This window comes from Gasterosteus aculeatus, chromosome 21 (assembly GCF_964276395.1).
Source record: "Gasterosteus aculeatus chromosome 21, fGasAcu3.hap1.1, whole genome shotgun sequence".
NCBI classification, from domain to species: Eukaryota; Metazoa; Chordata; class Actinopteri; order Perciformes; family Gasterosteidae; genus Gasterosteus; species Gasterosteus aculeatus.
In genome coordinates, this window is record NC_135708.1 from 8,688,963 (window position 1) to 8,704,377 (window position 15,415).

The window sequence follows — 15,415 nt, forward strand, 5'->3', positions numbered from 1 at the left end:
GGGGTGGTCTAGCCCCTGGACAGATTTATGGCTTCCACCAGCACTCGTCTTTCCTAATGAAATGTTTAGCTGGAGCGTTTTGCAGTACAGGGTCAGGGGGTCGAGCCCCTGGATGACGGCAATGTATGTTAAGCCCTGGGGGTTGTGTGTTTGGGAGTGGTTGCTGGTGGGGAAGCTGCCTTTTGGAGCCCGTCTGGGGCTCACGGTGTGTAAATGTGTTGGACTCTTAAACCACGGGAGGTGGACCCAAATGAAACAGCAGTAGGTGTTTATTTAATAACTCTTAAACTATGTGAAACGGGTGGGATTTCATAATAGGAGCATTTGTGGCTTCAGTTCCAGAGAAGATCGGCTACTTATTCCCATAATAATATTCCTTGCGGGGTCGCTTTATTGTCCTTGACTTCATCAATTAACTCTTATCCAGATTTTCATCCCCTGTACAAATGTCAGTGGATTGTGATTTCATCCTGATCACTACCTCAACATACAGATTTGTTTTGACATCCACATCAGTCTGATTTTCATTGATTTTCAGCTCACCCTCCGGAACGGTCCTTTCAATCACGGTAAAGTTGGCTGAAAAGCCTTCCTTGGCGATGGCGCTGTCAGTGTTGATTGTCAGTGCCAGGATGCCCGTGTAAGAGATGATCCTGCCTGGCGTGTTCTGCCCACAGTACCTCCCGATGTATGGGCCGACTGGAGAAAGAAAGAGTAGAGAAGCGCAAACAGCGTTAGTTGGATTAGACTCAGCTTAACTCAATATTTGTCTGTGTGCTACAGTCATGGTGTCAAACAACAGAACGGCATGTGAGAAGCATGGCGTAGCATGGCAGGGTTGGGGACGAGTGGACAGAGACCTTGCCCTACGTCTCTGATGTGTGCAATGATCCGTGCACAGGTGTGAGTGTGTGCGTTTCTGCCGGTGTGTGTGGGAACCTGCAGCTTATCTGTGAATAGTAATCCTGTGATCAGCGGCGAATGACTTGCGGTGGCCTCCCGTCATCCAAAACATGGCACTTTAAGCCTAGCTCTTATACACAAAAGGCCAGGGCGACAGGCAAGTGGGGCGGGGGGAGCTCGTAGGGTGTGTGATGGCTCCGCTTAATCTTCGCAACCCAGGTGCCCATGTGATAATCTTTGTGCTTTTAAACCCGCTAAGGCCCCAGCCTAACATAAAAATGCCATCTCCAGGATTATCTGCATGACTCCCCAGCGCTATGAAATTTTAAAGAGCCTCGCCATGAAGTCTGTATCTTGCCTGGCTCTGCATTCCTTTGGAGAAAGGGGACGAGGGAGTGGAGGCCGTTTCAAAGCAGCACCAGTCTGAGGTGCCATTACTCCAGTGCTTCCACGCTGGCCTGTGTTTGCACAGACATCTCCCTTCCCTGCACGCCCCGACGGCCAGCATGCCTCCGTGCTAATGCACTATGGATCCAGCAGTCACCAGACCAGCAACCTGGCTAACGGTGACCCACCATTTTCTTTTCATGATTATGTATTTTTCACAGAGCACTTAAAGGTTGTGATGCCTGGTCAGTCCGAAGCGGTAGTGTCAAGTAAATAGACCCGTTGTTGGACAAAAGAGAATCCGAAGAAAAATTATTCTATTTTAGTTGCATAGGTCTGAAATAGAGCGGCAAACAGTTTTACCCTCAGATCCCAGAGGTACTTTTTAGAAACAACAAATATAAATTAAAAAGTGATGATGTGATTCCCAGGTCTCTAAGCCTCTGCTTAATCAAACACAAATCAGGAAAATTAAACCACCTCTAGGATAACACCTAGAAATAAATTATGGAAATGCTTCATGGAATCAAAGGTTAACTATGGAAACGTGAGCCCAGAGAATAAAGAACTTAAAGTAGTAAACTCACCTGCAAAGGCAGAGTTATTTACACTTCAACCTTATCAGTTGCAGCGGTAAAGAATACGGATCTTCTGTCAATTTTCAGCCGCTGACTGGTGTGAAAGGCTTTTAATCTTGTCTGCACGCCACGTTTGAATAGCCGGGAGAAAAACGGTATAACTTCAAGAGGTGATTTTGCTCGTTGAGTTCAAAGCCTCATCTCGGGGGCCGTGGAGGCAGTGCCTTGAACACAGCACTCCCTCTCTCACCTCGTCTTTTACCTGCAGATTATTTAGATGGCTTTGAGATTGCTATTTTGTGGCAATGTTTTATTGTGTGTCCAAATCTGTCGGCCTTCGCTCTCATCTGTACCAAGCTGGTTCAGTGCAACTGTCCCCTGTGAGAAACACAAGGAAACCTCGGAGGGAACGCTCCCTTCAGTGTCATTTCTTGCAGTAAGTAATTGGGTTTTCTGTGCGTCATGGAAGTGAAAACATAGCCGCGATTAGACTTTGAATTCCCCAATGAACAAGGACTAAGAAAGCAATGCAGCCTGTGAGAGAAAAAGGTAGGCTCTTGTAACCAGGAAGTGTTTGGCGCTGAGCGACGAGTAAGAGTTACACTCATGCCGACAGACTCTTGGACCCCTGCCAAGTCTGGTTAAAGCTTGGAGGGAAAAAAAGTGAGAAGAGTATTTATGTATCTTTTTTTCTTTACAACTACAGAACAGCAGATTTCTAAGCAGTGTGATTTCAGCTAGTATATTTTCACAGCGCTATTGGTTTCTGGTTGTGTAATGAATAAAAAGTACACAATAACACTACAGCGGTAACCAACTCAGCTTGCTCACCTCCAGGGAAGCCATCCCAGATCTCCAATCTGTCATAGCGGCAGAACACTCCGGTGGGGGGCGTCGGGTCGGGCTCCAGCTCAAAGTTTTCAAACTCCAAGATGATCTCAGACATCTTTGGGGCGAAGATCATGAAAGTGCAGTCCAGGTTATTGGGGTACTTCTCTGGGAAACCGGGGGACTTTATGACACCACTGTTGGAGGTGAAGTTCCGGGAGCATTCAGGACCTGCATGGGGAGGGGACGAGATGAAAAGTTGAGATGCAACAGAGACAAAGGAAAGCAGGCTTTGTGTGGTTGGTGTGGAGAAGCTCTGCCTCCCAGCTGGTCTATTGAGTGGAAGACAGTTTACGGCCCTCGAGACGCGAGACCACCTTGATAGTTCTTCTACTCACTAGAGGCTACATCTGGGTCTCTCAACCCTTGTCTGTGTGTCTTTTTCTTTTTCATTCCCTCATGGGCATCATCTACACACATTCATCCCTATGTGTGTGTGTGTGTGTGTGTGTGTGTGTGTGTGTGTGTGTGTGTGTGTGTGTGTGTGTGTGTGTGTGTGTGTGTGTGTGTGTGTATTACATCTGTAGACGTTGGGACATCTGGACCGGCAGTGTAAACATTAGTGAAAGGCAGCTTGATTCACTGTGCACGTCTGCAAAACATATGAGGCGAGGTGCTCGGGCAGAATATGCTTCAGGGATGGAAGGGCAATGGCAATGACTGCACATACATCAACACGCATGCACACGCAATTTTACACAAGGGAAGGTCTATATATTTATTCACAGCCTTCCAGCTTAAGAGGAGCAGTAGCACATTTCCCATGTTAGCTACTACTCAGAGCATCATGAGCACAAGATTGTCTTTTAAGAATGACTGACGTGTGATTAAAACCGCTGTAGGAGATTTTATGAGGAGAGTCATAAAACCAGACACTAAGATGTGTTCACTATGCTTGCCCAAGCGCCGGGCCTGACACACGCACAAACATACAACTCTAGGGTTGGGGGGGGGGGCACTGTCATCCAGGGCGATTATTTGGAGCTATTGGTGGCCAAAAAGGATAACGTAATTTTCATGCTAGTCTGACAGCTCACGCGATGGGCACAGATGGGGCCGATCAAAACCAAAATTGCGGGGGATTACGATAAGGGGAGACGAGCCTTATCGTAGCTTAAATAAATGTGGGAAACGGCTTTTTCCACTGTCACTCAAGCTCCTTGCTGGGCCCCTAATTCAGGACCATTGGGCCCACTTCAGCCCGTCCACCGGCAGTGCGAGTGAAGGGAGCGAGAGCCCTGTGGATTTTCTCATTCAGCGAGTTGCATTGTGACTCTAAAGAGAGCTGACATTTACTGCTGCCGCTAGTGTGTGGCTTTTTGAAAACAGTGTGCGCCATTAATTTCACACCTTCCCCTTGTATTTACCTCCGGAAGATACGACGGAGAAAGAGATTGTTCGCAGGGATAAGAGGCTTGCCGGATGCTGCAGTTTGGCACTTTACCTTGTCGTATTTGTGAAGAAATGTCAGACAGTTTTTTGTGTGGAAAAAATCTGCAGATGGGAGCCACTTCCTTGAAAATAAAAGGCGCCAATGGATCACTGAGTGCTCTAGACTGCTGCAGTTTTCAGGTTGAATTACCAGGTTGCGTATTTTCTGGGATCTTAACTCCCCATCGATTTCATCAACCTCCACAATGACCCCATGGCATGCGCTCAGGAGTTGGCCGGAAGAGATTTGGTCTTTTGGAATGGTTCACTTTGAATCCAGGCAATAGAAGAATATAATGCCTAGACTGATGCAAATGGTCCATATTATTTTGCAAGGATTCAGCTCACTCTTACAATTTGAGGATATTGTCTTTCAATGGATGGTCGTGTGAAATGTGTGTAATTATACTAGCAGTTAACTTTGCATATATTGCCATTAAGCCTTCCATCTGCGCTACTTCTGAATTGTCACGACTGACGCCGAGCTAATAGACAAACTCTCCTATTCCCTATCCCCTGCCTGCGTTCACAGCCTCTCAAGAAAAGGACAGAGCCAAGACAACACAAACAAAACACTGTGGCGAGAACAGGTTGCTCCGTTTGGCCCCACCGTCCAACAGATCTCTTTTATCTAGTGCCTCCACCCGGGAAGGCTCCCATTCCCAATCTCCTCCTCACTACACCCGTCATGTGTTGTGCTTATGTCTGCAGGAGAGGTATTCGGTGATAGAAGTCATGCTTTTCTGTGGCAGCATCTATCTGACCCTCTATTCAACCCCTGTTCTATCATAGTGGCTTCAGCGTCTCAAGGATGGGGGTGGAAATATTAAATGTGAAGGATTTCATAAATAACAAAGGTTCGATTCACAGCGATCATCATCGATTTCCTCGCGTCCACAATACAGCAGGTAGTCTGAAGCGCTGCTTTTAAGCTGCGTTTACAAAAGGAAGTTGTGGGAGAGGAAAGAACTAACTTTACCAGCAACCAGGCACACAAACATTTACTGCAAGCAGTAATGGATTCTTTTGACTCTAGTTTACACTGAGCCCCCCTGTGCACAGGAGGGGGGAGTAAACAGATGTCACTCCGACTTGCTCACTGAGTGATCAGAGTTGGTTTAACACGTCGAGCAATCGTCGACAAGATGCTATTCAATGGGAATCGGATTTCATTCTCTGTGAGTGTTAAGAGATCGATGTAAATCTTGAATAAATACGGTTTCAACATGAATGGAGCTGGGCGCCTTTCCACTGTCTCCCCGATGGCTTGTCCTGTCTCTATTAAGCGGCTGCTTTGAAGTGCTGACAGCAGACCAGGGACCCGGCGTTAATCACTACAGCAACATTGCACTGTTAACTGGTGTGACACCCTCTTGCTAATTTCATTTTTTAATCTCCCTCTCTTTCTTTTTCCCCATCTATTCATCCCTCTGGGTTATTAGAGGCTGGAGCCAAAAGGGCTGTTGTTCTTGGAGCGCTAAGTAAATCACCACTGTTTATGCTCTGTGTTGCTTTTTGGCCGATCATCGGCACAGATCACAACCCTGCACCCCCCCTTCACATGTCTTATGGACAGAAGGGGAAACGCTCAGTGGAGAATTTACTTTTTCAACACTGAATCAAACGTTAACCTGAAGCCTGCGGAGCGTCCGTCCCCGTGACAGATGGAGAGGGAGGTTCATATTTAACCTTACACATACCCTGAGGCACTGAATTACTGACAGGCTGTTTCAGCGCACTGACTGTGCCTGTGACGTTGCGGTTTAAGGGACGACACAGCGCTGATGGGATGTGGGGCCAAGAGGGGGGAGAGTCACAGTCTCCCTCAGGCTCCGCTTAAAGAGATTTGTTGTCTTAGGTTTCAATGAGTGCTGTGCATGTATGTGTGTGCGTGTCAGAGATGACAGTACGTCTCCCTGCCAGATGTGACCTATGCCATCAGGGCGTGCCGTGCATGAAGGCAGAGCGTGCCCCTTATTAGGAACCACCCAACACACACACACGGACATCTTGAATGTGTTTTCACAGGTGCGAGTAAAAGTGCCCGCATCACGATGACATGATAAAGGCGGCTGTCGCGTGAGGAGGGGGGGGGGGGGTTTAAGCGCTACGCAGGCCTTCATCTAATGGACTGACTCATGCTGCTGAGTAATTGTGAGGAGAATGGGATGAGCCTGTGTGTGTGTCTGTGTGTGAGTAAGTGAGTGAGTGGGAGGGAGGGAGGGAGACAGGAAGGTTCGTCAGTCGCTCAATACCCTTGCCCACTTCAATGGGCCCTCGGCCAGCATTGATGTGACTCCTACTAAAGCAGAGCCGTTAAGGAAAAACATATGTTGTGCATGTGTACTTGAGAGGACAGATCTTTAGAGAAACACAAGGGTTTAAAGGACAATATTGTCAGATAACGGGTGAAACACTTTCAGTCTTGGATCCAAGATATGTTACGATTACACTGAGGGTGGTTTATCAAGAAAGGCCATAGTTAGGCTAGCTGTCTTGTTGTGTTATGCACCATTTTATAACGTTGAAGGCCTCCGCAGAGACACAAACAAACACACGCCTGCTAGTCTTAGAGCTCCACTCAGCACAAATATCCCTCATCTTCACCACCCTTCACCACCCTTCACCACCATCTACTACGCTCTTACAGTCTCTTGCCAGACTTCAGGCAGCGGAGCGGGGCTGCCAATTTTCAGGCTATAAAATAAATTGGCCATGCTAATTAAGATGGTTGGATGGGACTGAGGAGTGGAGAGGCGTAAAAAACGGATGCCGAAGCGGCCACAGAGAGCCGCAAAACAACCTGCTCTCTTCCAATTAGACACTTTGCAGGCTACAGTTGTTAAAAATATGAATGCCAGCAATGCAAGTATTTGTAAAAATGTATTTGCATAGTTTACATTCTAAGTGGGTAAAACTTGCACATGTAAACATGCTTGTATAAAATGGATTCTCGGGGGAAGTACTTTCTATTCATCTACCCTGTGACCTTTGGTTGCATGTGACCCTAGATGAAAGTCGGTGCCATCCTTATGGTTGACTCCCACTGGGATATCTGGGATAAACAGCCTGCATTCGTTTGCATTTCCCCTCATTGGCATGCACAAGCCTGAGCCTCCCGTTCCTCCAGCCGTTATCAGAGCATCTGTGTATCATCATTAACGCTACATGTGTTAGCCAACATAATGTTTATTTCCATGTTAATACCCTGCTCGTTGATAAGCTCTGCTAATCAGCTAGCCTTGAATCTCGCTTTCTGCTTGGCTTCACACTCACAAACCGGGCGGTTAATTGATCTCAGAGCCCTATTCTTGGCGGCAGCCGGTGCCGCAGTAGTCAAAACACAAAGTAAACTCGACGCATAACGAGGGCCTGGATCCAACAAAGGGAGCGACGGCACACCCACGGCGCTCTCCTCCATGGGGGTAGCTTCTGTCTTGGGTTCAAGTTACGGTGATACTCCTGGAGCCCCTTTTTCCACCACACCGGGACTCCCCTTTGGATTGTTGGAAGGAAAGACCTACATTGATCTCCAACTCTCTGGTCCTGACTATCTTCTATATTCATTAACGTCCGGAATTCGTTCTCGATATATTTGCTCATATCTTAGTGCCATATGAGTGTGCAGTTACCATATTGCCACTGGGCCCTTAACATGCCTCATTTATAATCATCCCCGGTTGGAGCCTGGGATACACCAAGCTAATCATAGGAAGAATGTGGTGGATTTAACGGGCCTATCGAGGGGGAAAGTGGGAGTGTGTGCTGATGAGCTTGTGCATGTTGGGGCGGATTGTTGCTTTTGATCTGGTAAACCGAGCCGCACTCTGCCAGCTGCCCTGTGATGGTGCCAGAGACACAAACACAAGCTCAAACACACACTGGCCCGGATTTAAAAGGAAGGAGGGACCCCGAAGGATCATTCATCATGTCTCAGAGGTCACAGGGAAGGACATCCCATTGACTGCTGTCGAGGTTAATTAATGAAAGTGAAGTATGTAGCACCTGTCTGCCTACAAGTCACTCTCTAGATATGAGCTGTCTTCCTCCTCCTCCTCCTCCTCCTTCCAGTCCAAACAAAGGAAAGGAGCCACCGACAGGAAATCCCTCCTCCTAGGCTGCTGTGTTCTGATAACATAGAAATCCACTGAGGATACCGGTGTTTTAGAACACATAGAGACTAATTTACCAAGAGGAATTATTTTTAGGTGGGAACCTCCAACTGATTGGAATTTGTTAAAACACTGCTCAGCAAATTGGGACCTTGCTTATTGTACGATCAATCTCACCAGATACAATCTGCTACAATTACAAAACATATGGGACTATGATTCATTGGTTTGGAATGGAGCATACTGCCTGCCATATTGTGAGTGCATAGTTTGTCGCTCTGGTGCCTTGACTAAATCAAAAAATAAACTATGAAACTAGATGGAGAAGCTTTGGTTTTCTACAATATGGCAATTATTCCTAGTTTTCCTAATGTGCGTCCATGTGATAGTGTCAGCCAAGGCCAATCTCATTTTAATTATTTTTGAGCTTGTTATAATGTTTTCCTAATCATATACCAAAAGTTCAATAGCTAATTCAAGAGGTCAAGGTTGTTTGATTTAAAGTTACTTTTGGTTAATTATTAAACTGTCGCGACCTAATATCGATGCCTTGATACAACCTACATAAAGACTGTTATGAAGAATGTTAAAAAGAGAGATTTTCTAAAGGGAACCTGATCCTTAGGAACGCTGGCCCTTCTGTCCACAGGGACCGCAAAAAATAACAGAAAATAAAAGTTCTCTGTAGTTTTAATGAAAGTCAGTCTAGATTTTTAGGAATATGAACGGCTTGAGGTAATATTTGTCAAAGTGAAGCTGCAGCTGGGTTCGGCCCCCTACCTGTCTTGAAGATCTCATAGCGGATGGAGAAGCCTGCCCCGTGCGTCTCGTAGTCAGACACAAACTTGATGAAAAGCTGGTTTCCGGAGGAGACGACCGGAGAGGGAGCGATCTTCCCGCAGTACTTCCCCACAAGCTGGCCGCTCTCATCCACGCCGTCCCTCACCTCCACGTAGTCGTACCTGAACAAGGCGACAGAGAGGGAAGCAGCGTGAGACACAGTGTCCTTCCCTTCAGACTTGAAGCATGTCTGAAGACACACACACTAATAGACACAAATAGAGTAGATGCATACTCAGAGCACCAATATTAACGGAGAGCAACAAAGCATATTGTGCAGGTAATGTAGGAGAAATGAAACACGGCGAAGTAATGAGGTCTCAGGTTACAATAGAGAACAGGAGGGCCGGTTATGCTTTAATTATATCAAGAACACACACACACACACACCACAGAGAGTTCCGGGCTCCCAGCTGCATTGAGGTCAAGTTTATGTAACTGCTTTGACTACTGTACAGTACATGAGCTGAAGACTTGTCTATATCTCCAGTTAACTAGATGACACTGACGATCGGTGTGTGTGCTTCGAGTATGTGTGATTGAATCTGGGCCTTTGGCTGGTGTATAGAAAGAGCAGGTGTTAAAGCTGTTAAACACACACTTAAACACACACACACACACAAAATATATCACATTAAAATGGAATTTCAGACCCACGGCTATGTAATGGAGCAGCCGCCTAATTGAGCCAGTGCAGAGTTTAAGAACAGAGGAGGAAAACAGCTTTGAAATAGGATTGGGCCGAAACGCCATTGCACACTCTCTCACTCACACACACACACACACACACACACACACACACACACACACACACACACACACACACACACACACACACACACACACACACACACACACACACACAGGCACACACACACACGATCTGGTATGCGAAACTAAAGCTGGGAGAGAGTGACTGGCCGCCAAGGGTGGTCTAAGTATCCTCCGGTTATCAGTGTGCGTGTGTTTTTTCAGGTACTTGTTAGGTAAGTGGTGGTTTTATGTGTGTGTGAGAGAGTTTGCACGATGGTCCAGATTACTTTTCCATGCTATGTTTTGACTGTGAGCGACAGGGCGACAGGCGCTTCAAAAGCAGATTTTAGATTTGGTTTCAATAGTTCCTAATTGCCCACGACGCATAACTCCCCACCAAGTTTTCTAGTTCTGCGGGTCACATATCGAACATGTTCCTGCCTGAACCCTGCTGAACCCAATATGACTGTCCTTCATCTTTATCAGAACCCCAGACAGATCCAATATGTCCATCACAGTGAGATGTAATTTTCTCAGGTGGGGCCTGAGTTGTATTCACACGCATGCTTTCCACCTAAATGATTTCATTCACCTGATCATCAAAAAATCTAAGTATATTTGCATTTGGTTATTTCTTATAAATGATTTTCAGAAGCCCCAATTAGCTGGCGATTTGCTTTGCTTTTCCATATTTCGGGAACCCCACCCAAATCTTATAAAAATCTGTCAAGGAAATATCCCCCCCGCCCCCTCCGCACCAACACTTAGGCTCGTCATAATTTTCAAATGTTAATTCCCAGGCCAAGTTGTTTGGGCTCTCTTCATTTCTCTTCGTCTTGTGATTTTAGGCCAGGTCATCCTCCTCTCTCCTCGCCGGGCCACCAGCTGTGGCAACAGCTCTGGCTCGACTCATACAAGTACCACTTTGTTGCTACTTTATCAGCGGTAGCACAGTAAAAAAAATATCACTTTCACGTGGTGTTTACAATGTTAACCCCCCCCGGCGCACTTTGGGGGTAGATGGACAGGGAGTTACTCATTATTTAGTTTAGTGGGGTCCCGAGTTGCAGGATTAGTGTCTTGTTAGTCACCGGTGCAAATATTTATAATGAAACACTGTTTTACAAAATCCCTACGTTTTTACTCACACATTTATTCTTTCTGTCTTTAAAGTAATTGCCTTCTCTATTATTATATTTTAATTGTTGCTATCAGTTTCTATGGTCATCCCCTCTGCATATGTTCTCCCTTATCTCATACTTCCTCCTGACTCCTCTCCTCTCTGTCTTTTGGTTCTCAGCTATCAAAGGAGAGCATACATATTTGTGTGGCTCTGCTCTGTTTTGTTCTGTATCAGCAGACTTTTAATTCACCTCAGAGTCTCAGTTTCTGCCCCCCTTAAACTACCAAAAGCTGAACGTTGCCAGACGCCTAAAAAATTGATTTTGTTGTGTGTGTAAACCTGAGTACATTGTGCACTTATGTCGGGTGCAGGTTGTTATGGATGTGCACACAGACAGAAGCCAATCAACCAATGTTGTCCTCACAAACTGCCATGCAAACATTTAGACTCCTTGCTTATTACTCTGGTGCGTCAGCATCAGCGGATGATGTTCGTAAGGCAGCCCAGTGGGAGAGAGCTTGCAGATGGAAGCCAGAATACGCCCTGGGGTTCCTCGCTGTGCTGGGCTTGTCCAAAATGTCCCTATTGGTGCCTGACTGACGGGTGTGCGAGCCAGAGCTCTGGCGGTTCTGTGCTAGTGGCCCACACGCTTCGCCCTGCTAACACAGATCTATCCAGGCCCCTATCATCTGGAAGAGATTACATTGAATACTTGGCGGGGCAGTTTGACGGCTCCAATAAAGGCTCTCTGGTTGCCAGCTGGGTTAAATGTACCTCTAATTCATCGCTCTAAACACCTGTGAGGACCCCGCTTCTGGGGTTTAGTGTCCTTTCAGGAAAACGGGACAACCTCTCTTTAGCATAGTAAAGGAAGAGCATGGCATGGTTTAAGCCTTCCACAGCTTCCTAACTTCCCAATTTAAACTCAGATTATTCCTTTCACGGGCCATGCATTGTGGTATTTTATGTCATATTCTTCCTGTTGTTGTTCCTCAGGACAGTACCATCCAGTTCAGATGAGCACCTATTTATAGGTCTAGACTGGATCGGTTCTGGGTGGGCCTGTAAGCACGCCACAACACACATACATACACACACACAGACAATTACTCAGAGCTGCCTACCACAGTGCTAATACTGAAAACCGTTTGCCAATCCAGCGGGGAAATTAAAGGGAAGAAAGAAAGGGGGAGACGGGCGAGGAGGGGAGGGAGCGAATGTAATTCTCAACGACCTTCGCTTCACCGACTCAAATGTATTAGCCTGCCTTCTCTCTTCAGGCACAGAGAGAAAGCAATCCGCCAGTGTCAAACAAGAACATTAGCCCTCTTTGCAAAGCCAAAGAGAAGGCGACAAACTAACGTCCGAACAATATAAGTGTTATATTGCCCAGAGCTTTCCCATGGAAACAATCTGTCCTCCCTACATAACTACTTGATATGGTTCCATAAAAGCAACCCAATCTGAGGCAATGGAATAACACTATGACGGACTGTATGAGCCACAATTGGTCGGATTTCTTAATCAGACCATTTATAAGCCTAAGCATGCATGGAAACCCCCAGAAGCTCTTTCTTTGCCATCACTGCCTCTGGTTGAACTGTGTATAGAAGAAATGCTGTGCGCTTTTCTCTTTGCAGGGCTGTCACAGGGCTTCTTGTTATCGCACCAAAACATGCTACCTACCACATGTCAAAACATCTCCGGTTAACAAAAGTGGAGAGGCCTGAACAACGGACCCGGGACGACTTCTGTGAGGCCCAGGGGGACATAGCAGGAAAAAGGACTTTGTTGTCAGCAGTCATAAAACTCCAGAGACTCCACGTGTTAACGAGTCCCGACGAACAAACTGTCACTCGGGGCTGTGGGAAAACATCATTAACGTTTGTACAAGAGGGGCACGAACAAGCTTACTTGTTCCAAGCCTGGAGGGGACATACCTTGCTGAAATAAAACAATCTTTCTTTCTCTACTTTCCCTCCCATTCCGCGTCCCTCGTGCACGCGACATTCATTAACCTGCACTAGAATAACAGGTCCCCTCTTTCCTATAATGAGCTCCTCATCAGCTCACAGAGAAGTTAGTATGGAGAGAAAAAAACTGGGGCAATAAAACCTACGTCTAAATGATCTCAGCTGAAAAAATTAATTGACTTAAGAACACTGACGTCTGCATTTAAGTTCAGGACCTCATAGTTAAAACAGAGCCCTTACCATAAAGCAAGGTACAAAATCATTCTGTAACTACCTCCATCTCCACTGATGTGTCTCCACTTCTGAATCCGCGGAAAATTATTGTAGGAGTCGAAGGCGTCGGAACGGGGCAACCCACCGCGGGACAAACCACCAACCAATCAGAGCTGATGGTTTCAGAAGTGGTTGCTTGTCAGCGAGGAGAGAAGGGCATGATTGCTTTGCTTGCCGCAACGCTGCCACACGGATGGATGGAAGATAAAAAAAGATGGATGAAACGATCGAAGTCCACCGCCCAGATGGCCCAGCTGCAGCCCCTCTGAGTGGCCTCTTTGGGTGTCTCCCCAACACGGGTTCCACTCCACTCACCACTCATATTTTTAGATGCCGCGTGACTGTTACTGATTTTGCGGCGGACTCGGCCCCATATTGGTGAAGCATATTCGCTTTCCCAAACAGCAATTATCATTAGCATTGATGGATTTAGCGTGCCTTCATCCATTAGCTGTCCTAATTACACTGTCGAGAGATCTGCTGTCGCCAACAATCAAATTAATGAATTTGGCTATTTAGAATCAATTATTGCATATCCCGCCGCCCATGCACAATAATCCTTTATTCTGAAATACGCACAGACTGACAGGGGTAGGATTCTGCTCCGAAGGAGGAATCCTTTCTGCTCAACACAGACTGGGTGGGGGCTAAAAACAAATAGGGGCAATGAAGCTGACCACAAAAGCTCCCACTGTTAGTTAGCAGGCAGACTAAATCCCCTGTGCTCTCCTCACATGTAAGGCCCACTGCCCTTTGAACCCTGCCAATGCTGAAGTATGTTCAGCTGACTTGAGTTCTACTCCCATGGGGGGTTGTGACATGCCAGCCGAGCCAAAGCCGGGCCAGAGCCGGGCTGTGCATATTTTCAGTCATCTGTTGAGCTCACTTCGACCTCCTTCCCCTCATTAAGATTGCGAAGCATGACAAATAGGTCACAATAACGCGGTGTTGGAAATGCGAGTCAGTTTAAACAAAAGACACAGGCAATTTGCTCGCTGTTGCTTAAGTCATTTGTCTTCTGTAGCCTAAAGCTTCTGAGATGAAGATAAACTAATCAAATTACTATCAATCAAAGTGTTTCATGAATCGATGAAAAAGTTTTTTTAGTCCAGCCCAATAGGGTGAAGTTCACCACATTTTACAGAAAAGAAAGGCTTCTTGTTGAACTTCTTTCAACAAATTTGAATGACCAAAATGAATATTGAAGTAAATAAAATATTTAAAGAAATTAATGAAAATGAAATGACGAGACCTCAACCTGTGTCAATATATCATTTCGAGTGTTGATTGTTGATCAACACTAAAACTGAAGTAATAGTTTTTTTCTACAATTATCTTTGAGGTAAACAAATGTAAGCTACCATTTTAATAATAATAATATAGAAATACATCCACCCTATGAGTGCTGATGTTGAGAGTTAAACAAATTATTAATGCCTTAAATAACAGCTGCAGTTGTGGGTCAAATTGAGACTTCCTTTCTTCCCCATCACACATCTTGTTATAGTGACTGCACCGAGAATGAGTAAGTACAATTAATTAGAAAAACTGCCCAGGGCCATATTGAAATACACATTTAGCACTTTTTTCCCTGCTAAGTGAGCTTTGTAAATGAAATTGCTTAGCATACAGCAGCACTGTGTGTGCGTCTTAGCGTGCAGATATGAATATTCTTACAGTGAACGTATCCTTTTTCGGATGAATCCCTTTGGTTACATTTCTAAGGAATACTTCATAGACGTAGACCAGTGTAGCAGTGGCCCTATTATTAAGATAGAGAGCTTTCATGAAATGTCTGTTATACACTCAGTGTGAGATGGTTTAACACGTTAACATAACAGAGCCAGGAACTCTAGCATGTTGTACAAAGGGCTGAAAGAGAAAAGCAGGAAATTGGCATAAAAGTCTAAAATATACAAGAAAAGGAAGGGTCCTCGAAATGATAGGACGGATGAAAAGTCCTGCGCGCTACTGAGAAGGGGGAGATAAAGGGAGGGGGCGGATGAGAAACACTCCAGCCCATTTCTGGGACCATTACAGGAGGGAATGGGCTCCCATTTGTCCCACCTTGACATTTGAGAGGATCTCTGATTACACAGGAGAGAGGGGCAAGCAGAGGTGAGCGGAGAGAGCATCCACCACAGGGGTCTGTGG

General features: G+C 45.9%; 1 protein-coding gene across 3 annotated transcripts in view; it reads right to left on the reverse strand.

Moving 5' to 3' along the window:
• nrp1a (neuropilin 1a) overlaps positions 1-15,415 on the reverse strand; it is a 53,940-nt gene that overhangs the window by 25,757 nt on the left and 12,768 nt on the right. For all 3 annotated transcript variants that reach the window (XM_040167066.2, XM_040167064.2, XM_078096992.1), the window contains 3 exons: positions 9,080-9,261; positions 2,700-2,927; positions 544-699 (listed from right to left, as the gene is read on the reverse strand). In XM_040167066.2, coding sequence (XP_040023000.1) covers positions 544-699; positions 2,700-2,927; positions 9,080-9,261 — 566 coding nt within the window. The remainder of the gene's footprint in view (positions 1-543; positions 700-2,699; positions 2,928-9,079; positions 9,262-15,415) is intronic.